Source organism: Mustelus asterias, chromosome 9 (assembly GCF_964213995.1).
Source record: "Mustelus asterias chromosome 9, sMusAst1.hap1.1, whole genome shotgun sequence".
In the NCBI taxonomy this organism is placed as follows: domain Eukaryota; kingdom Metazoa; phylum Chordata; class Chondrichthyes; order Carcharhiniformes; family Triakidae; genus Mustelus; species Mustelus asterias.
Genome location: NC_135809.1, coordinates 89,177,385 through 89,201,740, shown reverse-complemented (window position 1 = coordinate 89,201,740; position 24,356 = coordinate 89,177,385). Strand labels below are relative to the sequence as shown.

At 41.4% G+C, this 24,356-nt stretch overlaps 1 protein-coding gene across 7 annotated transcripts in view; it reads right to left on the bottom strand.

The window, feature by feature from the left end:
- LOC144498799 (oxysterol-binding protein-related protein 5-like) overlaps positions 1–24,356 on the bottom strand; it is a 157,911-nt gene that overhangs the window by 69,742 nt on the left and 63,813 nt on the right. The window contains exon 2 of one of the 7 annotated variants that reach the window (XM_078220487.1): positions 9,469–9,557. The exons of 5 other annotated variants lie outside the window; for them this stretch is intronic. Coding sequence is in view for 1 of the 2 variants with exons in the window: in XM_078220484.1 (XP_078076610.1) it covers positions 22,731–22,841 (111 nt within the window). In the remaining variant the exon portion in view is untranslated. Of the gene's footprint in view, positions 1–9,468; positions 9,558–22,730; positions 22,975–24,356 lie in introns of those variants that run through there. One more of the 7 variants, XM_078220484.1, reaches the window with a different exon arrangement.

The window sequence follows — 24,356 nt, the reverse complement described above, 5'->3', positions numbered from 1 at the left end:
TCTTGGCTGGAATGCTGTGGGGAGAAATAAGGGGGATTTTGAGAAATTATGAAAAATGTCTTAACAGAGTTCGGTCAGTCTCCCTCACAAGGCAGATGAGAATCAAATCTTAACATAACTGCTTCTCCAATCTGATCTCATTAATAAAGTGAATTACAAATGACTGCAAAAACAGCATTGTTTACAGATCATTGGCAGTGCCTACACACTATATTTAAGGGTTTTTAACTCCCAATACTGCCTACACATGGGAGCTAATTAGGCAAAATTTAGTATGAAGATCTCCAGGCTGTATATGATTGTATGCACAAACCTAGCACTCCTCTAGAATAGGGTTGGGTAATAAACAAGGGCATAAATAGGCAAGCTTTATGGTTTTGCTAAGCTACAACAGCTCAATGTGAACTGCGGGAGCAATGTTGAAACATAGCTCGTTTGACTCTGAGCTTGCAAATACTCCATTGCAGTTTTTCCAAAAAACCACAGCATTAATACTTACAATAACTCTATCAGATTAGTCTAGCCCAGCCCAACCCAACCCAGCCCCACACATAGCTACTTGTAAGTGCAGGGTTTGGTTGAGATTGGCTATTCTAACAATCAACAATCTTCTGTTATTATACCCAAAGCTGCTAGAGCTGAATTAGCGCACTGCAGTTAAACAAAAACTGAGCCTCTGTTCTTGAGAATACTGCATGCCTCTCACGAACCTGTCTGTAGTAGAGTGTGATCCAAACAACCAACTCTGGTAAACTACAGAAACCTCTATCTGCCAATGGCAGGGTAGGAAATCATCATCTTTGAAGGGTCAGGAAAAGCTTGTACTTTTTGGTTCCTTATATATCTCTTGGATGGCAGGGTGATTTGCTCCATTTTAGTGTTAGCAGTCCCATCCAAACAGTTCCTAAAGCAAGCGTTTGACACATTTTGAATTTGTTGTGTTTCTGCTGCAGGTAACTAGTTGTAATTATAGGAAAGCTCTTGCAGGTCCAAAATGTTACATTAACGACTTTCTGCTGTATGCATGGACCATGTCCAGTACTGACTAAAGGGTGATCAAGCCCAGCAAAGTGAAAATTGCTTGGCTGACCTCCACTAGCAAGACAAGAACTAGGTCACCTATTGTCACATTGGAAAGCGAGAGTTAATGGGCGCTGGTTATGCTTCGTCACCCAAGGCACAAAAACCAATGTACACAAGGTTCCTCCTGCTGCTGCAGGCATGTTCACTACCTTGTTTATGTTAAACCTGTTGGACTTTAACCTGGTGTTGAGAGACTACTTACTGTGCCTACTCCAGTCCAACACCAGCAACACCACATCTTGTTTATATTGCAAAGCAAGCCCCAGGGGCACCTTGTACAGTGAAGTGCTTCACTAACAAGCTTTGTGAAATTGTGTCATTATTGAAACAGTTGGCTGAAATGAGTAATGCATGGAGATGAAGACATTCAATGTAAGCTGAGGGGGCAATATTGAAACGTAGCTCATTTGACTCTCGTCTCCTGTGAGCCAATGGCAACCAGAATAATTAAACCAGGACATGATTGGGGTGGGAATTAGGAAAGTTAAAACATTTCTTTGAAAGTTCAAATAAAGCATTGGTCAGCTACTTATTCATGTGGATGGAAGAGTTCCTTTGCACTGTTTGAGGAAACATCGGCAACTTCTCTCAACTAGCAGCACCAAAGTCAGCTTATCTACTAATTTATTATTTTGCTGTTTGTAGAAAATTGCTCTCCAAAAAAAAAAGGCAACTGCTGTTTAAAATGGTCATTGTGGAGCTCAGATTTGGGCCAGATTAACATACTTGCCCGTTGGAATTGTAGGTCCCATTGTGCCCTCTGTGTTCTAATCTTACATCTTAAATATTACAGTACCAGTATTGCCATATATTGAATTCAATTTATGCCTTTATTACCTCTAAACTTACCTATTCCATTACAGTTCTGGGTGACCTCCTACATGCAGCACGGTGGCACAGTGGTTAGCACTGCTGCCTCTCATTGCCAGGGATCTGGGTTCGATTCCTGGCTTGGGTCACGGTCTGTGCGGAGTCTGCACGTTCTCCCAGTGTCTGCGTGGGTTTCATCTGGGTGCTCCGGTTTCCCTTCCACAGCCTGAAAGACGCACTGGCCTTGCTAAATTCTCCCTCATTGTACCCGAACAGGTGCCGGAGTGTGGTGACTAAGGGATTTTCATAGTAACTTCATTGCAGTGTTAATGTGAGCCTACTTGTAACATTAATAAATAAGAAATAAGCTTTTGGTTATCTATCCTAATGTGACATTGTGTAGGTTGGGGGATTAGCGGGGTAAATATGTGGGGTTACGGGGATAGGGCGGTGGGTGGGCTTGGGTAAGATGCTCTGTTGTAGAGTTGGTGCAGACTTAATGGGCCGAATGGCCTCCTTCTGCACTGTAGGGGTTGTATGGTTATATGACTGTGTTTAATTTTGTTTTATTATTCTGCTGTGAAATACCTTAAGATGTTTTATGTTAATGCCATTATTGCTGTCAAATGTACCATCTTTTGGGTGAGGTGTTAAATTTTAGCCTCATCTGCCATTGAGTGGATGTAAAATACCTTATAGCACTATTCGAAGAAGAGTTCTCCCTGATGTTCTGGCCAATATTTATCGCCAATATTTATCTTTCAATGAATGCCACTAAAACAGATTATCCAGTCATTTATCTCACTGCTATTTGAGGGACCTTGATGTGTGCATTACTGTGATATGTCTCCCTACATTACAGTAGTGACTACATTAGCTGTGAAGCACTTGGGACATCCTGAGGAAATATAATGAGTCACTATAGAAGGAAGTACAGAGGCAGAAAGATGGGGAGAGAAAGAGACTTAGAAATAATAGGAGAGAATGGCAGGAAGGATCATGCAGAGGGAGTAGGCAGAGTTGAATAGAGGTATATGACCTGCTTTAATATTGTCTTTAGTGAGATTTTAGGATTTTCAGCTCCTAACATGTGGACCTCACATTGCCTATGGCAAGTTCAACATATAGACTTGCTAGATTCAATAAGGCTGATAATTGAGAAAAATCGACTGACACAGAAAGCAGCACAGAAAGAAACAATAGGGAAGAGACACAATAGAGAGAGATAAAGACAAAGAGAGACTCAAAGAAGGAGAAACAGAGAAAGGGACAAAAACAGAAGGGGGGAATACAGAAACAGACAAAAAAGGTGGAGCCACAGGTAGAGGGGGTGAGATAGAAGTGGACGTAGGGGTGCACTGAGGAAGATCAGCCAGAGCAGCAAGGAATAAAGATTAAAGAAAATAATGAATCAAAATAAACCAAAACAAGGAAAAAGGAGATGGGTTCAGTGAAGAGAAAAGGTTCCGGTAGAATGTTACTGTTGTTCATGTAGCCACACTGGGGGCCTGGCTGAGTGTTTGTATTGGATTGGTCAAGACAGTTTTCATCCATTGAATAAACTTTGTTATCTTTATCTTGTTGCTGTTCTTCACATTGTACATTGTGAACTGCTGTTTGATATCTCCCTCCCAAATAATAATTATTCTTACCATTTCCAGCAATGCCATGGCTTGGTGGGTCAATCTACTGCCTGGTATGGCATTGCCCCATGAACTGACCAGTAAGTCACAGGTTCAATTCTGGTCTCAGCTGGAGTATTAGTAATAGACATTACAAAGTCCTTAATGTCCTGGTTCAGGGATGAGGAAAACCAATCAAATTCCCTCATGGGCAATGAGTGTGCCTTCATGTGCCTGTTGCAATTAAGTAAAGGCCTAAATATCATTATCAAAACATGTAGAGCACTGAGCCCCTCAGCATTAGAGATTAAGAACTTGTGACTGACTTGATGAGTAAAGAATGTCTGTGCAGACAAATAACAGAAAATGCCTGTCCAGCGAGGTGAAGATAATGGGAGAATTTTTAAAAATTCATTCAAAGGATGCAACGTGGGTATCACTGACATGGTCAGCATTTATCACCCATTCCTAAATGCCCTTGAAATATAACGGAATGGCTTGATAGCCCATTTTAGAGAGCATTTAAAGCTCAACTGCATAACTATGGATCTAATGTAACATACAAGCCAAACCAGGTAAGAAAGACAAGTTTTCTCCGGGGTTTATATGACAATTTTGCAATCTCATGGTCACCATTATTGATAGTAGCTTTTTCATTGCAGATTTAGTTAATTAACTGAATTTAAATTTCCTAGTTGCCATGGATTTGAACTCTTCTCTCCAGATCATTAGTCCAAGCTTCTGGTTTATTAGTCTAACAAGTTAACCATTATATTACTGCACCCCATAAATCTAAAATAGTTGTTCATAAAGTGGCAACCATATCGTTTGGTCAACTTTGTCTCCAAGATCAGTATTAATGTATTTAATTGAGGCAGTGCTGTCATCCAGTTTTAGAAGTCTGCTTTATTTATTTTTCAAGTGTCTGTCAATCATCAGTGACAAACCCTTGATGTGTTTGCACCGAGAGATCACCACAGTTCAGCCTCATTAAATGAGACACTGTTGTTCTTCCTTGGAGAGGTTCTGAGGTAGTCCTACACCAATGTTAAAACAGCATGATTCAGACATACGTCAGGAATAGGCTTGCCAACTCAGAGTGAAGCTATTCCAAGAGATTTTTATCCTCTGGACATAGTCCAATATCACACAGGAAAGGTATTGACAAGGTTTTAAAAATAATTATCGAGGAACTTAAGTGAAGAACTAAGGATCACACAGTGCAGGACATCATTCAGAGCTGACAAAGGCAGGAAGAAAAGGAAATTGTTATTTAGATGATGCCAAGCTTGAATTTTCAAAGTGTGCAATAAAAGGAATTCTAAAGGCATAAGGAAGTCCACAGTTTTGATGTTCTTGAAAAGAATTATAGGATGGAAGACACTGATGTTTCTTGATTTCAACGCAGAAGAGGAGAAGAATATCATGAAAGAGAGAGTTGTGATCCCAGTGGTAACAGTAAAATATAGGTGCAAGAAAAGTTGCCATAGAAAGAGATTGTGTAGACAAGAATGGGTTAAATGAACTGCCCTACAAAGCAGACAGGATATGAGTATTGGCATTATCTGAATGAGTGCTCAGAGTCCTCCCACCGTAGCCAGAAAGACCACTCCTCTCCTGTGAAATTGTCAGAGGCTTACTATATTAATGGATGAAAAGGGAAAGCAATTCTACATCTGTATGGGTTGCACTAAACTGATTCTATCAGCTGGGATTTGGGAATTATCTTAATAATCTTGAGTAAAAGTAACAGACCCGCCAGGGAGATATATGGTGCTTTGTTGTGAGCTTTTCTACAATCAAAGCAGGTTAAGCTGTTATTATTATCCCGTGGCTGAGCTCTCTGAAGCTGCAGTTAATTCCCTCTCAATACAGGAGGGGATTAAGTGGTGCATTACTATATAATTTTAAAAATTCTTCAGCAAATTTAACTACAGTCTCAACTGTTCACAGCAGACAAATCTGTGTAAACGAGATTCAGCGGCAATAAGCAGTGAACAGTAAAACCAAGAAATACAGACTAAAGACATGTGAACATAGGGTGTTTGGCACATTGAGCCTGCTTCACCATTGTAAGATCATGGTTGAACTTTACATCAACTTTACTCTATCCTGACCTCCCTAGATTTCCTCTAATAAATCATCTCAATCCTGAATGTAATCATCGACTGAGCTTCCATTGTTCTCTGGGGTAGGGAATTTAAAAAATTCACAACCATGAGTGAAGAAACCTTTCCTTATCTCAATCCTAAATGGCCTCAATCATTATTCTGGAACTATGACCCCTAGTTTTAGGTTCTCCAGCTAGGCAGATTACCTTGTCAAGCCCTCAAAGAATTTTGTATGTTTCAATGAGATCATCTCCGTCTTCTAAACTCAAAATATAGGACCTTTCATTAAATCTCCCCTTTAGGACAACGTCTCATCCCAGTGAACCTTTGCTGCACTAAGAAAAGCATCTCCTTCCAACAACAGAACCATCAACTTGTATTCATTTGGCGCTTTTAACATAATGAAATGTCTCAAATGCGAGAGGAAGTATAACACAGTCACATAAGGAGATATTAGGTCAGATAACCAAAAGCTTGGTCAAAGTAGTAGGTTTTAAGGAGCATCTTAAAGTTGGAAAGTGAGATAGAGAGGCAGAGAAGTATAGGGAGGGAACTCTGGAGCTTATGGTCTAGGCAACTGAAAGCGCAGTCACCAATGTGATTAAAATTGCAGATGTACAAGAGGCCAGAATTAGACATCTTGAAGGGTTTGGTGGCTGGAGGAGGTTACAGAGATAGAGTGGTGCAAGGTCATGGAAGGGTTGGAAAACAAGGATGAGAATTTTAAAACTGAAACGCTTGGTTTTCTAGATCTGGAGCCAATGTAATTCAATAAGCACGGTGGTGATAGGGGATCACCGCGAATCAAGATCAGGGTAACAGAGTTTCAGATTACTTCACACTTACAGAAGGTAGAAGGTAGGAGGTCAGACAGGAAAGCATTGGAATAGTCGAGTTTAAAGAGTTTCAGTCGCAGGTGAGCTGAGACAGGGGCAAAGTTACAGAGGTGGAAATAGATGGTATTAATGACAGTGTGAATAGGAGGTCGGAAGCTCATCTCGGGATCAGATGTGACACCAAGATTGTGAACAGACTGACTTAAATTCAGACTGTTGCCAGGGAGAGGGATGTTAGTAGCTCAGGAACAGAATTTGGAGCATGGACTGAAAATCATGGTCTTCCCAATACATATTTCAAGGACATTTCTGCTCAACCACAACTGGATGTCAGATTAGCAGTCTCCTAAATTAAGCATCAGTGGAGAAGTCAAGAGAGATGATGATGTAGAGTTGGGTATGGTCAGCGTACATGTGAAAACTGACACTGTGCTTTTGGATGATGTCATGGAGAGGCAGCATGTAGATGAGAAATAGAAGGGGACCAAGGATAGATCCTTGGGAGATGCCAGAAATAATGGTGCAGGAGCAGGAAGAGAACCCATCGCAAAAGATCCTCTGGCTACATTTAGATAGTTAAGAATGGAACCAGACGAGAGCATTCTCACCACGCTAGGCAACATTCCTTATTAAGATGATCAGAATCATACACAGTACTCAAGCTGTGGTCTCAAGAAAGAACTATAGAAGTGTAGCAAGACTTCCTTCATCTTATACATCAAGCCTCTTGCGATGAAGGTTAACATACATTTGCCTTCCAATTGCTGGTTGCACCTGCATGTTAGCCTTCTGTGATTTGTATATATGGATACTCAAATCCTCTGAATACTAGCATTTAGTAACTGCTCATCTTTTAAAAATGATTCCATTCTTCCTACCAAATTGAATAATTCCATGCTTTCTTAAATTATTGTTTTCATCTTCTTGCATTACTAAATGTCAACTGAGCACTAGTTCCTGGCCCAAACTGTATTAGAATCCATAGAAGCCACTTCAGAGGCCATCAAGCCCATCAATTCTGCACCGACACGCTGAAAGAGCATCCCACCCATGCTTTCCCCTCTGCACTAACTCTGGGTATACCATGGCTAACCTGCACATCTTTGGACTGTGGGAGGAAACCAGAACACCTGGGAGGAAACCCACACAGGCATGGGGAAAACATGCAAACTCCAGTCACCCAAGGCTGAATCAAACCAGGCTCCCTGGCACTGTGAGGCAGCAGTGTTAACTACTGTGCTACCATGCTGCCCATGTTGTGGCGCAATTGTCCAGCCTTATCTATGTAGGCGTCATGAAAACCCTCATCTCGGTATCCTCCTTCAGCTTTTAAACCTGTAAAACTCCTTTGTTTTTACTCACTCTTTAAATGGTAGTCTGGCCTTCATCCATTGGCAGTAAGTTCCGGAATTCCTTCCATACATCTCTATCTCTTGCTCTTCCTTTGAGATGCTCTTAACAACCAACCTCTTTGACCCTTAAGTGGCTTGGTGTCAAATTTGATTTGCTCACATTCCTCTGAAGTGGTCTGGGACATTTTGCAATGTTAAAGGTGGTATATAAAAGTGCAACTTGCTGCTAATGTCGAGTGTCAGGGCAATAAAACTTAAGCCCTACAATGAGTAAATGCAAGTAATCTCCATTGTTTAGCCATTGTTTCATACGTTACCAATACAAACACAGTACACTAAGTTCCCATTTTAAGTCATTCCGCTTTAATGTCAGTTAGTTAATATGGGCCATTATTCGCACTTGGCATCAGGAGTTTTGTTTTAACATTGCTTCATGTTGGGTCTGACGTTGGGTCATATGACATGATCGGTGTCATTTTGGAGCAAAAATTCTTATTCCCTGATCATCCCAGAAGCTGCTGACCTTCCCTCTCGCCGACCCTCTGTCTCACCAACTCTCCAGCTTTTACTTACCTCAGCAACCTTGCAATCAAAGCTGCTGTTTTTGTCTTTTGCCATTCACGTAACGAACCCTCGTTCACAGTGAGGATTTGGAAGAGGGAGGCGGCAAGGGGGAGGGTACCGATGGAGAGGGTCAGGGAGTAAGATTGTGTGGCAAGTGGGAAGTTCAGCAAGCATGGTCGGGGGCAATTGGGAAAGTCAGGACTGGAAGAGGTGGAAAGCCAGAGGGCCAGCGATCAGGAAAGGTAGATGGCAGGAGACACAACAAGCCCAAGAGTCGGACAGCGGGTGAAGGTGGCAAGCTGGAGAAGATGTGAGTGGCAGAAGTGGTGAGCTAGAGGTAAGTAAGAAGAGTTAGAATATTTCTTTTAAATTTATTTAAAAGTTATTTCATTTGCAAATATAGGAATTCAGCAATACTCTGTGTAAAGCAGTTCAACTTAAGAGTATAATATTTGATGTTTTTTCTGACAAGGAAAGGTTGCAATGATAAAATCTGATTCGCTTAACGTTGTTTCATTTAAAGTTGCAATTCACAGGAACACAATGTTAACCAAGGATTTACCGTCTGATTACACTGAAGTACTGAAGCACTCAGCTCCTGTATTCTAGGTGAATAGCATGCAACATAAACCAAAGGGCATTTAAGAAACACTTCCATTTTGCCTGAAATTAGCAGAACTTTTAAAACATTAAACATAGAGAATGAAGTAATTACAGTAATGGTAGTTCAACAAGTTGTAAAAGGTTTCTTGAATTACAATTATTACATCGTAAATAGTACCTTTATAATTGATTTCTATAGCGATGGAAAATTATCTGGTACAGACTGTTTCCCACAATTAGCATCAGCTACATAAGGCATGGGGACAGTGACAAATAAAACTGAATGTTGGGCCTGTAGTAGTGAAGGATTCAGTTTGAATGGCCTCTGTCAAGTGGCCAGCATTCATATGTCGTGACGGTGAATGCTGTCAGGCTGTTCCAACATAACAGCCAAACCCAATCTTTCAAACATATGCAGGGGTGAAGATAGTGATCAGCCAGACTGATTGCTCAGGAGCAGTGAAATCAAGGGCAGCAGCATCCTTACCGGTCACCCAATGATTAGTTCACTCAACGGCAGTAGACATGGAAAGAGGTAGGTGAACAGGTCAGAACCAAAACCTTCATTACCAGATCCTGGTTGCAATGCCAAAAATAAAAATTACAACCTTATCAAAGGAATGTTCATCTTCACTTCTCATCAATAATCCATGGCGCAGATTACTTGCTCATTATAGTTACTATTTTAATTGCAAATTAAAATTGGGCTGTTTCTATAACTACTGGCAGATCAAATACATCAGTTTTATCCCTAAGCAGCAGTTTCAAAACCGACTCCCTCTTTACAACCCTTATTCTGAAAACAGCCCTGCAACCAACCATTTTCTGTCAGCATTAGAAATCTCTTTCTCCTCTAATCAAAAAAGGGCATTACACTTCCTTCTGCACTCACTCTATAACTGCTAATGCCTTAGACTTGGATTAACTCTCACATTTCTGTCAAGCTCCTGCATACATCACATTAAATGTATTTGCTTTGATTAAATGATCCAGTTCTTGCCCACACTCAGTGATTCTCCCTTTTAGGTGCTCTTCACACTCCTTTCATGGGCCACATCTAACCCACTCCCACTCTTCTTGCACAACTAGCTTGTACATTACAAAAAGAGATTGGCAAGACAGGGCATGATGCAACCACACTGCAAGCTCCCAATCAAATGTTGGATGCCATGACTGGCATTAAAGGTAAAACAAATGCACTCAGCCTTGAAGATGACAAGACTTGATCATATCAAGACCTATTTTCTCTTCTTTTATTATTATTTAACTCTCCGTGATATGCATATTTGTCTAAGCCGGTAAAATTCAAAACTATTTTGAAATCTGAGACACCAAAATGTTCCAGTTGAAACCTAGTGGCCCTGCAGTGTATAGATTACAAAAGCAGGGAAGTTGTGTTGGAGTTGTATAGAACTTTGGTGAGGCCATGGCTAGAGTACTGTGTGCAGTTCTCGTCACCGCATTATAGGAAGGATGTGATTGCACTGGAGAGGGTGCAGAGGAGAGTCACCAGGATGCTGCCTGGGATGGAACATTTAAATTAAGAGAGGTTAGATAGGCTTGGATTGTTTCCATTGGTGCAGAGGCGATGAGTGGATAAGGAGCAGCTGTTCTCCCTAGATGAAGGGTCAGTCAAGAAGGGACATGGGTTCAAGGCAAGGGGCAGGAGATTAGTAGACTTTTTGACACTAAGGGAACTAAGAGCTATGGAGATTGAGCAGGAGGATGCAGCTGATACAGAAAACTAACGTTGATGAACTATAAAAAATAGTGATGTCTTGCTACAGGACATTGATGAGACCACATCTTGAGTGCTGAGAACAGTTTTGGTCTCCTTACTTAAGGAGGGTATACTTGCAATGTAGACACTTCAGCAAAGGCTCATGAGGCTGATTCCTGTGAAGAAAGGGTTGCTTTATGAAGAACGGTTGAGCAAGTTGGCTTACACTCATTGTAATTTCTAAGAATTAGAGTGACAAGTGACATAAAAAGGAATCCAAAAGTCTTCTGTAAGGATATAAATAGTAAATGGAGAAGTGGGGGTGAAAAAGGAGATTTACACATGGAGGTAGGGGGCACAGCTGAGGTATTAAATGAATAATTTGCTCTCTCTTTATCAAGGAAGATGCTTTGCAGGTCCTAGTGAAAGGGAAGGTAATTCAGACACTTCAAATTGAGGAGATGGTATTGGATAGGCTGTCTGTACTTAAAGTTGATAAGTCACCAAGGACCAGATAAGATGCATTCAAGGATACTGAGGGAAATAGGAGTGGAAGCACTGACCAGGATTTTATAGCGCTCCTTAGACTTAGGGGTGGTGCTGGAGAATTGCAAATGTTCCATCCTTGTTGAAAAAAAAGAGAAGCCCTGCAACTACAGGTCAGTTTAACTTCAGTGGTGAATGTTAAACTTCTTACTGTGTTTACCCCAGTCCAACGCCGGCATCTCCACATCTTAATTAAGGAAAGTCAGCATGGATTCGTTATGGGTAAATCATGTTGGACTAACTTGCTTGATTTTTTTGAAGATGTAACAGAGAAGGTTGATGAGGACAATGCTGTTATGTGGTGTACATGGACTTCCAAAAGGGGTTTGGTAAACTCCACATAACAGACTTGTGGGCAAAATGCTAGCTCATGCAATAAAAGGAACAGTAGCAACATGGATATGAAATTGGCAGGGTGACAGGGAACATGGATGTTTTTCAGGCTTGAGAAATATTTGTAGTTCCCAGCGGTCGATGTTAGGACCCTTGTTGTCACTGATTTATATTAATAACTTAAGCCTTGGTGTGCTTGGCACAATTTCAAAATTTGAGGATATGAAATTTGGAAGCATTCCGACCTGTGAGAACGATAATGTAGAATTTCAAAAGGACATGGGCAGGTCCGTCGAATGGGCGGACAAGTGACAGCTGAAATTTAATGCAGAGAAGTATAAAGTGATTAATTTATAGTAAGAATATGGAGAGAGAATATAAAATAAAGGGTACAATTCTAAAGGGGGCACAAGAATAGATGGACCTGGGCAAATATGTGCACAAGTCATTGAAAGCGGCAGGACAGCTTGAGAGAGTGGTTAATTAAGCAATCAGCATTCTAGGCTTTATCAATGTCGGCATAAGAGTTCAAGAGTAAGGAAGTTGGGTTTAACTTTTTCAGAATATTGGTTTGACCTCAACTGGAGTATTGTATCCATTTCTGGGCACCACACTTCAGGAAAGATGTGAAGTCACAGATTGAGAGCAGAAAAGATTCACAAGAATGGTTCTCCATAGGTGGGGATCCTCAGCTGTGTGGACAGATTGGGGAGGCTGGAACTGTTTGCCTTGGAGAAGGTAAGGTCAAGAGGAAATTTAATAGAGGTCTTCAAAAGCACGAGGAGTCTGGAAGAATAGGTTGGGAAAAACTGTTGTTCCCCTTGATGGAAGGATTGAGAACCAGATTTAAAATAATTGGCTAAAAAAGCAATGGCAATGTAAGGAAAATCTTTTTCTATGTAGTGAGGTGTTACGATCTGGAAAGTGGAGGAGGTTGGTTCAATTGTGGCATTCAAGATGAAATTGGATTAATGCCTGAATAAGAAGAATGTGCATGGCTACAGGGAGGAGTTCCTTAGGACAGCCCATGCAGCCATGATGGGTTGAACAAGCTCTTTCTGTGCTGTAAGCATTCTGTGATCTTATTGAAACATAAGATTCTGAAGGGAGCTTATGTTTGAGTGATGTAGAGCAAACACAAAGTTCTTCTCCCAACGATTTTTTGCAAGTTAGTTTTCACTATGCCAATATATTTTTATTTGTTACCTCAAACACCAACTTAAACACTCAGGTATCAAGTTTACTCAAGCATGTCTAAAAATTTAAAGCACACAGGCGGAGAAAAATTAAAAGACAAGGACATGCCCACTGAGATAGCTTCAGCTAAGATGGCGACCATTTCCCCTACATCTTTGATGATTGAAACTGAGCAAAGTTCTTGTCCACTCGTGTGGCTGTGGATTCTCACACTAACACCCTTACCAACATTGAGCCAGTCCTCTCAGATCACAGCGATCTGTATGTTGGAGTCCAAGTTGACTGCGGTGATTAAAGAGAGCTTGTCGCTGCGGGTTAAAGTCGATGACTTGGAAAACCAGTCAAGACAACAAAACCTACGCATTATTGAACTACCAGAGGGAACAGAGGTCTGAATCCCACACTGTTTCATAGAATAATCCTACAGTGCAGGAGACGGCCCTTCGAGTCTGCACTGACCCTCTGAAAGAGCATCCCACCCCCACCCTATCCCCATAACCCTGCCAATGCACCTAACCTCCACATCTTTGAAATGTGGGAGGAAACCCACGCAGTCATGGAGAGAACATGCAAACTCCTCACAGTCACCCAAGGTCAGAATTGAATCCAGGTACTTGGCGCTGAGAGGCAGCAATTCTAAACACTGTGCCACCATGCCACCCGATGTTGGATTTATTCAAAGAGGTGGTGGGTGAGGAGACTCTTCCCAAACGTCTGGTGCTAGACAGAGCCTGCTGTACCCTCTGACTAAAACCTCACCCAGACGACCCCCGCGAGCCATTGTGGCACGGTTCCACCACTACAAGGAGAAGGAATTTGTTCTTCGGTGGACAAAGGAGCACCACAATGTCACTTACCAAAGCCAACCAATCAGGTTTTACCAGGACATCAGTGGGGTCTGGCAAGGAGGTGAGCAACAGTTAACAACATCAAGGCCATGTTGTACAAGAAAGGAGTAAGCGTTAGGTTGATTCACCCTGCCTGTCTCCACATCACACTTAACGGAGAAGATCACTTCTTTGACACAGACGAGGCAGATTTTTTTCTTCAGCGATGTATACTTAATTCTTGACTGGGTAACTATTTGATGCCTCGGTGGATTCTATGGGAGTAATGACTGAAAATTATGGTTTTTAATATCTGGATTTTGTAGTTTACACTCGGGGTTGCTAAAGATGGACCTGTCAAATGTGGATTTGCTGACCTGTTTTTCATCTCCGGCCATATTTTGCCTATAGGGAATGACAACACCAGACTTTTGGATTTATATTTTCATGGAAATTTAATGCTGTATATCCCCATTACTACGAGGACATTTTGGACTGATTCTTTCAATTATGGACAGAATATTAGACTATCCCGATTCAGCCAAAATGTTAGGCACAGCCTAGTTTAACCGCAATCCCAATCTTACCAAGATAACGGTTAGTTTATATTTTGTTTATCTTGTACTTTAATGTCTATATTGGTCAGTTATTATGCTCAAAATTAAGGGCATGTTTGACTGTATTAGAGTTCTTATTATGTGACTATAACAAGCAACTTTTCAATGGTGTATTACATAACATAGTTCATATGCCCCTTCACATTCAATTGTGTAACCATCACTGAATACCCCACTGTCAACATCTTTGGGGTTATCATTGACCAGAAACTCAACTGGACTCACCACGTAAACACAGTGGCTACAAAAGCAGGTCAGAGGCTAGGAATACTGTGGCGAGTAACTCATCTTCTGACTCCCCAAAGCTTATCCACCATCTACAAGGCATAAGTCAGGAGTGTGATGGAATGCTCCCCATTGCCTGGATGGGTGCAGCTCCAACAACACTCAAAAAGCTTGACACCATCCAGGACAAAGCAGCCCACTTGATTGGCACCTCATCTACAAACATCCACTCCCTCCACCACCGGCGCTCAGTGGCAGCAGTGTGCACTATCTACAAGATGCACTGCAGCAATTCACCAAAGATCCTTAGACAGTACCTTCCAAACCCATGACCATTTCCATCTGGAAGGACAAGGGCAGCAGATACATGGGAATACCACCACCTGCAAGTCCCCCCCAAGCCACTCACCATCCTGACTTGGAAATATATCACCGTTCCTTTGCAGTCGCTCGGTCAAAATCTTGGAATTCCCTCCCTAATGGCATTGTGGGACAACCCACAGAACACGGACAGCAGCAATTCAAGAAGGCAGCTCACCACCACCTTCTCAAGGGCAACTAGGGATGGGCAATAAATGCTGGCCAGTCAGCGACGCCCATGTCCCACAAATGAATTTTAAAAAATGTCGGGGGCACACTCCATTAATGAGGTTGTTTAGTCAATGGATGCTATGTAAGATTGAATACCTGTTGCTCATCTTGTATATAATGGCAAGTTTAGGATTTGATTTACAGTTTTATTTAGTTAAAGATTTATTATCACACTGCTTGGTTTTTGTTCTAGGGTTTGGGAGGGTGGAGATTGTTCCAGAGATGGAGGGTGGGGGAGGAATTTTTTAACATTGACAGTAACCAAAGATCTTTTTGTATTTGGCTATTCTCATTTTGGAATGGATCCTTTCAGTCTTGTTTTCCTTTTCTTTCATTTTACTGATCCGTTTGTAAAGCCTTTTTATACACGTGACTAGCTCAGATGGTCAGGGTGGTACAGGGCTCTCAGTCAAACTAGTTCCATAGAATGTTAGGGGTTTTAGAACGCGAAAATGTTCTAAAGTGCTTTCACATCCCAAGAGCCTTAACACCGATATTGCATTCCTTCAGGCGATGCACCTTTGCATTAATAATCACACGTAAAGCATGGGTTGTCCAAATGTCTCATTCCAACTATAACAGTAAAGCTGCGCGGGGGGGCAAAAGAATACAGTTCTCCCCCTTAAACATAATCTCAGATCCTGGAGGATGTTACACAATAGTTAGTGGCACACTTTTTCAAGCCCCCAATAGTGTTGGTGAATGTCTGTTCTTAATCAGGATGATACAAAATTTATTACATCCTCCCTTCCCAATCTAGACACCCACCATCTTACTTTCGGAGGGGATCTAAACCATGTCATAGATCTAAGGCTGGACCGCTCAACTCCAAATACTTTCACCCCTTCCGGTGTGTCTAAGGCTCTCTCTACATTTATGACTGGTTATGTTGGTCCTTGGCGTTTTCTCCACCCAGCCACAAGGGACTTCTCCTATGTCTCTCATGTCCACCATGCTTACTCACGCATTTATTACATTTTTTTTAAAGATAGAGCCCTCCTTCCCACAGTTAAAACATTTGAGCATTCTGCCATAGTTATATTATACCATGCGCCCCACACTCCTTACTTGGCTCTTACCTCCAAAACTAAAGGCCAGTCTCCATGCAGATTCAATACAACCTTATTATCTGACAAAGATTTGTAGATGTTTTTATCAAAACAAATAATGATGATCCCACCACCTTTTCACTACAATGGGAGACCCTCAAAGTGGTTCTCCGGGGGAATATAATTTCTTACACTGCATATATTATCAAACAAAGAAAATGAAAACAACAAGAATTGGTGGATTCAATTTTAGAACAAGATCATCAATATTACATTACATCCCACTCCTGAGTTATATGCAGACAGGCTAAAGCTTCTGACTCAGTTTGACGTATATGTTACAACGATCAAGGGGGAGGTTTTATGAATACAGGTACAAAGCTGGTTGCCTTCTGATCCACCAACTCAGGCGCCAGTCTGTTTCTCAGTTTATCTCCCAGGTCTACGACTCCTCTCATACCCTTACTACTGACCCCTCTGATATTAATTCAACTTTACTTATTTTTATTGCAACCTTTATAAATGAGAACCCCTGTCTGACGGCTTGGCAATGGCTTTGGACATTCCATCTGTGGATGTGGACATGAGCATAGATTTGGACAATTCTGAGTCTAGATGAGATAACAAACTGTATTAAGTTGATGCAAAGTGGCAAGGCCCCAGGCCCTGACAGCTTTCCAATTACTTTTATAAAAAAGCTCTCTACTTAACTTCCTCCCTATTAGAAATGTTTAATGACTCACTGTCTCAAGGTTCTTTGCCCCCAACATTGACTCAAGCTTCCATTTCCCTTGTACTCAAAAAAGACATGGACCCTGAGGAAAGCGGCTCATATGGGCCTCTCTCTTTTAAATGCAGAGTTTAAACTGTTAGCTAAGGTATTAAGCATGCCATTTGGAGTCTTGTCTTCTTGGTATAACATCTAAAGATCAAACTAGCTTTGCTAAGGGGTGCCAATTATTTTCAAATGTAGGCCATCTTCTTGAAATTATATTATCCCAACCACCTCAACCAACCCTGAAATTGTTGACTCTCTAGATAAAGAGGGGGCTTTTGCCCGTTTGGAGAGGAAGTATTTGTTTATAATTTTGGGAAATTTTGATTTTAGTCCAAAATGTATTTAATGGATTTGCCTTCTCTATGTCTTCCCTACTGCAAGTGTACACACTAACTCTCTTTACTCAAAATACTTCCCTCATCAAGAGGAACCCATCAAGGATGGCTTTTGTCTCCACTCCTTTTTGCTTTGGCAATAGAACCCCTGTCCATAGCCTTAAAGTTATCAATGCCATTACAGGGCATCCACTGAGATAGTGTAGAACACCGTGTGCCCTTATATGCTGATGACCTTTTATGATATATTACTAACCCTACTGCTGATGTTGGCAACATAATGAATATTCTCAGCACCTTTGGCTCACTCTCTGGGTAGAAATTGAATATCAAAAAAAGTGAATGTTTCCCAATCAATTCTATAGTCAAGCATATCTCCCCAGGAGCTTTGCCGATCCATATTTCCGTTGCTGCTTTTCACTACTTAGCTGTGAACATAACACACTGTCTTGCATCTCTTCATAAAACAAATTTTACAAACTAGGTCACCAAAATTAGGGTGGATTTACAGCACTGGGATAGTTAGTCTCTTTCCTTAGCTGGCAGAATTCAATGTGTGAAAATGAACATCCTGCCCAGGTTCTTCTTTCTTTTTCAATGTCTTCCTATCTTTTTACCAAAATCATTTTTTGCTATGGCAAACAAGCCAATATCAACATTTATCTGGGCAAACAAGACAACTAGAACCTGTAGAGTGATATTTCAGAGAGGGAGATGGGATGATGGGCTAGCACTACCTAATTTACTGTAGTATTATTGGGCAGCCAATATTCATAGAATCAAAGAATTTTACAGCACAAAAGGAGACCATTCAACCCATTGTGTCTGCACTGGCTTCCAAAAGAGCTATCCAGTTGGTCCCATTCTCCAGCCCTCTAAATTAATCACTTTCAAATATGTATCCAGCTCTCTTTTGAAACTTCCTATGGAAACCACCTCCACCATTCTTCCCGGTAGCTCATTCCAAATCCAAACAATTCTCTGCATAAAGAAGTTTTGTAATATTTTTATATGGTGTCACGATCCAAGTATAAACTGGTGTTTTATGGAATCACACCCCTGTTGCTCATCCTCTTTTCCTGCCTTAATTTGTGCCCCGTTATCCTTATCTCCTTTAAAATACACATTAAACACTGTTGTGATCTCTACTTTAAAAATATGGAAACAATTTTGTCAACATTTTAAACTTATCACTTCCTATTTGTAACAAATCGCTTATTCTTGCCTTCCATGCTTGACTCGTTTGTCTTGTGGAGGGAGAGGGGACTTGAACATTTTACTCATTTGTTTGTAGATGGGACCTTTGGGAGTTTGTGAACTTACAACCAAATTTAATCTGCCTCAATCTAATCTTCACTGCTATTTTCAAGTCTGTCGTTTTGTTCACTTTCATTGCTCAACCTTTCCTCAACTACCTCAACACATTACTACTGCCCCAGTCTCCCTAGGTCTTATCTCAAAACTGTATGAACTCACGTTATCCTCTGGACCCTTTCCTCCTCTTTACAAAATAAGAAATGACTGGGAAACAGAGGCTTCTCAGGGTCAACTCCAGATCCTCCTGTGCTTGATTAAGCTAAATTCAAATTAAAGTTTTGCACAGAATTCACTTCACCAAGGACAGGATTAGCAATTTTTTTCAAACACAAACAACAAATGCAGCAAGTGTTCACTTGCCCCTGCAGACCATAACCACATGTTCTGGTCATACTTTAAGCCGATTTTTGGTCATCCGTTTATGAAGCTCTAGATATTGACTTGTAACTTTGTCCTTTGAAAGCCATATTTGGAGTCCCATCTGAACTGGCCAGTCTTCATAAGATTGAGGCAGACATAATTGCATTTGCTTCACTTATAGCCCGTAATTCTATTAATTTGGAAGTCCCCCATGCCACCCACTGTTTCATACTGGTTAGAAGACTTGATGTAATTTCTATATTTGGAGAAATTTAATTATAAGAGGATCTAATGATAAATTTAAATGGTAGTCTTTTGTTTCTTTCTTTAAACAGTTAATTACTGTTGACTTTTAAATTTTTTGCATAGCTTTTGTCTGTTTGCTTGTTTACTGTGGGGGGGCTGCTTCATTGTATTTTATTGGATTTTGTTTGTCTGCTCCTTATCTCTCTTTGAAAACGAAAACAACAAAATGAAAAAAGGTTCTGAAGGGGTTTTAGGATAAATGCTGAGAGGATGTTATCCATCCTGGGGGAATCTAGAAAGTAGGGGACATAAATTAAAAATAAGGGGCCTCTCATTCAAGGTAGAGATTCGGAGAAATTTCTTCTCTCAGAGGGTTGTTAATCTCTGGAATTTTCCAGAGAACAGTGGAGGCTGGGTCATTTAATATATTCAAGCCCGTGTTAGACCCATTTTTGATCTATAAGGGAATCCAGAGCTATGGGGGAATGGGCAGAAAGAAAGGTTGAGTTAAGGCCACAGTCAGATCCATCATGGCCTTACTGAATGCTGGAGCAGACTCAAAAAAGTAAAGGCCTCCTCCTACGTCTTATGATCTTATTGAATGGCAGAGCAGGCTCAAGGGGCCACATGACCTTTTCCTGCTCTGATTAATGTTATGAATCATTGTTGGTCTTCTAGGTTATTTTTGTTTTTTAAAATGGATCTTCATCAGGTGCATAGCAGCTCTCAGTCCTGCAACAATGGTTTCACTGCCTGTCTGCTTCACAGCCAACCTGATTGTGTCACTATGCATTATGCTCCCTGCCCTTTCAGCTGCTACTGAAGAGTACAAATTACTCCCAGCCCTAAGCACAGCACAAACCTCATCTGACCTGAACATACAAACACAAACCTCGTATAACCCAAGACGCACAACAGCCTCACCTGACCTGAAGGCGCAGCCTGACCTGAACACACAACGCAAACCTCGTCTGACCCAAACTAACAACGCAAACCTCGTCTGACCCAAATTAACAACACCAGCCTCGTCTGACCCAAACACACACCAGCCTCGTCTGACCCAAACTAACAACGCAAACCTCGTCTGACCCAAACTAACAACGCAAACCTCGTCTGACCCAAACTAACAACGCAAACCTCGTCTGACCCAAACTAACAACGCAAACCTCGTCTGACCCAAACTAACAACGCAAAACTCGTCTGACCCAAACTAACACCAGCCTCGTCTGACGCAAACACACACCAGCCTCGTCTGACCCAAACACACACCAGCCTCGTCTGACCCAAACACACACCAGCCTCGTCTGACCCAAACACACACCAGCCTCGTCTGACCCAAACACACACCAGCCTCGTCTGACCAAAAACACAACACAAACCTCATTTGACCAGAAACATCCCTCCAGAAAACTCTAGCTCCTTCCCAGTGCAAATCTTGAATTGAACCTTTTTCTGATGACAAGTAGCTAAAGATGATTTAATAAAGTCTACACAGTCCACTTTCACCTCATCTCTCTGTCTGGGTAATTTGATGCCTGGATACAGCTCCTCAGGGAAATTTATTTGCTGTGTATAACCATTTTAATACCAGCACTTGGTGGTGGATGTTAATGAACTGATGATCAAATCCTTAATTAACCCTTTGGAGCCCTTAGTACTTTTTAAAGTACCGAAATTATGTAAAAAGAGCTACATATTTGTTTCACGAAAGAAAGCAATAGATAAGCAGGCTGTTATTTTCTGATCCAGTTTTCCGGGAATTCCTGATTCTTCTTGTCATTCGGTTCCACAAACACTAATGGCCTTTAGGTACGAGACCCAAGTTATCATTGTTGTGGTGTCTCCACAGTCAAATATCCTGCCAAAGTCCAATCCAGTCTAACATTCACATGTTCCCTTTCAGTAGAAGTGAATGGATTATTTTCCTGTTGCAAGTCAACTACAGAGCACGAACTGCTGTCCCAGCTCAGATCATCAAAAACCAGACCAACTGTTCAATACCAATCAGCACCATAGAACATCTTTATACATGGCATAGCACGTATTGAGTCATGAGTGTATGATTCGTATCTCTCGCAGCAACCTCTCTTATGGCTTATCACTAAGATATCTGTCCAAGATTAATTATGCAATACAAATTCATTGTCAAATGATTGCTCATTTATTTTGTAATGTGGATACTGCCTTCTCAGAACCTGACTGAGGTCTAATGGTCTAAATGCATTTGAATTTGGACCTTCACAGTTAGTAAGGTAATTAGCCACTGACCACAAAAGACCATAGGTATCTGTTTCCATTAGAAAGAGAGAAAGACTCAGACATTGGTTATATATAGTTTGAGTGGCACCACTTCACAAGCAGGCGGCAAGGTGAAGAGACAGGGCTCCATGAACTACCACAGTACAATCAGTAGACAGAAGATACTCATTCCACTGGTTTGGGCTAAATCTAAATCAAAAAATCCAACGTAAGACACAGGGACAGAGTTTACCTTGTGGGGACCCTGTGTAAAGGTGCAGTTTGGGGACTGAATCCAATTGGGGCTCTGGGCTGTGCCATTGCCCAGGTTACAGGACCCTAAATCAATCTCCAACATCTAAAATACTGCAGATACTGGAAATCTGAAATAAAAAGAACATGCTAGAAATACTGAGCAGCATCTATGGGGGAAAAGAGACAGGGCTAACGTTTCAGGTCAATGCATTTTAATGAAGCATATTCGGCCGAGAGCTCAGGCAACCTGGAATGATCAATGCTGATGGTCAAGTAGCTTGGATCAGCTTGGGAACGCTGACTGGGTTGGGACCCTGTGTATGGATTGAAGGTACTAATACTGCCCCCAGGATCAGAGGTCAGTGTGAGATCTATTATTCCGAGTAGTCGCTTAGCCCTCTGAAAGCAGTGCTGATGCCAATGTTTGGCAGTCCTGCCATTAGTAGTTGTCTCAAAGATAAATATCCAACCCTATGTACACTGACTAGACTCAATTTGCATTGCTGTTGCATTTGCTGCCACAGCAACTGTTCCCACCCGATTGTCTGCTGAACACACTGCAACATTACAATATCAGCCACAGTTCCGTGGTACCTTTTGCTGGTGAATCAAAGTTTCATTCCAGAGACCTGAGCACAGAATCTCGGCTTACACTCACTCCATTGTAATTCTAAGGGAGGACTGCACGTACGGGGGTACCATTTCTCTGAGGAAACGGGGTCCTAAATGCCTTCTCAGGTGGATGCAAAAGATCCCGTGGAGAGTTTTCCCTGTGTTCTGGCCAATATTTATCCTTCCATCAACACTTAAAAGCAGATCATTAGTTTCATTATCACATTGGAGTTGGGGGCTTTGTTCTGTATATATTGGCTGCCCTACAGAGCAATGACTACATTTCACTGGTTGTAAAGCACTTTGGGATGTCCTGAGGTTGTGAAAGGTGTTTTATGAATGCAAATTCTTTTTCTGCACAAAATGGAATCAGGGCTTAGTGACACTGATGCATAAAACCAACGTTGCCTCAAAACTCACTGCTATCGCCACTGCAAAATCCTGTTTCTAAGGTAGCTCACTGCAATAATTGAAATAACAAAGACAATCTTATTTATACTTACTTTGCCACTTGCTTCTGCTTTCCTATAAGCCAACTTTACATGCCCAGCATAATGAGCTTCCATTTTCTCATCCAGCCTCGAAGAGGAGAACACAGGCACACCACAGCACATATGCGGGGTAGCGACATAGCAAAGGTATAAACCAATACAACTGAATAGATAAATAAATCTAAAGTTTGAAATTATACTAAGACTAACAGGAACAGAATTTTGCAGGTGAGGTGTGTCATGCTTGGAATCAATGCAGTGCATTGGGTGTGGCTGCTTCAAGACAAATAATAAAAACCTTAAAATGATGACTCTGACTAATCAAGCTGCAGTCCAGCTCTGTGTGGGCGTTCAGATACAGGCCCAGCCTCTCAGGAGCTGAAGGCTTAGGGGTTTTAACAACTGAGTTAGTGTGTGTGGCTAACAAGACAAACAAATGCAAAGGATGCTAATAAATTGTCCCTACACACTGATCTAACCAAAGCGATAACTTAATTTACTATATTATATACCCCTTAACATAGAAAAAGAAATTTTACGAAGATATAATCAGAAAAAAAAGACTAAGCCAAAGGATAAGATATCAGGAAGCATCAAGAAATGCTTGATCAAAGTGTGGGTTTTAGGTAGGATCTTAAAGGAGGAGAGGAAGTTGGGAGTGGTTTAGGGAGTGAATTCCAGATCTTGGGGCTTAGAGGAATGAATTTACAGCTTCCAACCACAGAGGATGGATTTGGGGCCAGAATCAAAGGAAATGGATAGTTCAGTAGAGGATTCAGGGGATGGGGGAGGTAGGGCAGTTATAGGACTAGAAGAGAAGGCGAGAGCTGTGGCCATGAAGAGATAAAAGTACAATGCTGAGAATCTTACAATTGGAGTGTTGGAGGCCCAGGATCACAGTCTAGCAATGACAGGCAAGATTTAGTGTGGAAAGGACAGGGCAATTTTGGATTAACTGAAGTTTACAGAGTGCAGAGGATGAGGGTCTGGTCAGGTAAGCAGAGGAATAGTTGAATCTAACCTTGAACAGAAACATAGATCAGGATTTCAGAAGTCTAAAGAGTTAGAGATGTGATGTTATGGAGCTGGAAATAGATGATCTTTGGGATAGTGCTCGAATCAGATGAAAATAATCCACTTTGTTAATAGCATATCTAATTGGTTTACTGACGTTGACAGAGAGAGTGCCTGAATTTACTGTCAGCAATAAGCATGTATCCTGTTTTCTCCTCTAATGATTCACTCCCCAGGCCAAGCATTGAGTCACACAATCCACAGAGTCCTAAATTCAATCTCTGCCTGGCCCTCAGCCAGGTCAGCAGTTCGGAAACTACAACTCTCTTCAGATCCCTGCTGATAAATATGTGCATATGGACATCAGGTGAAGAAAGAATTGGGCTCTGATGCCACTTGGTGGAATAGTTTGTCAGCACTCACACGCAAGAAAAGTCTATTTGAAAGCAGATGACCAATGGGACTCAAGACATTGCATCTCACACCAGGAAACAAACATCTGCCTCAAGCATAATCTGACCAGCAGCCAAGTGAGAGTCAAATACTTTACTGAGATCGTGCCCCCCTTCATAGCTCCTCCTCTCCAAACCCTGAACTCACATCTTTTTCTAGGTTCTCCTCCAT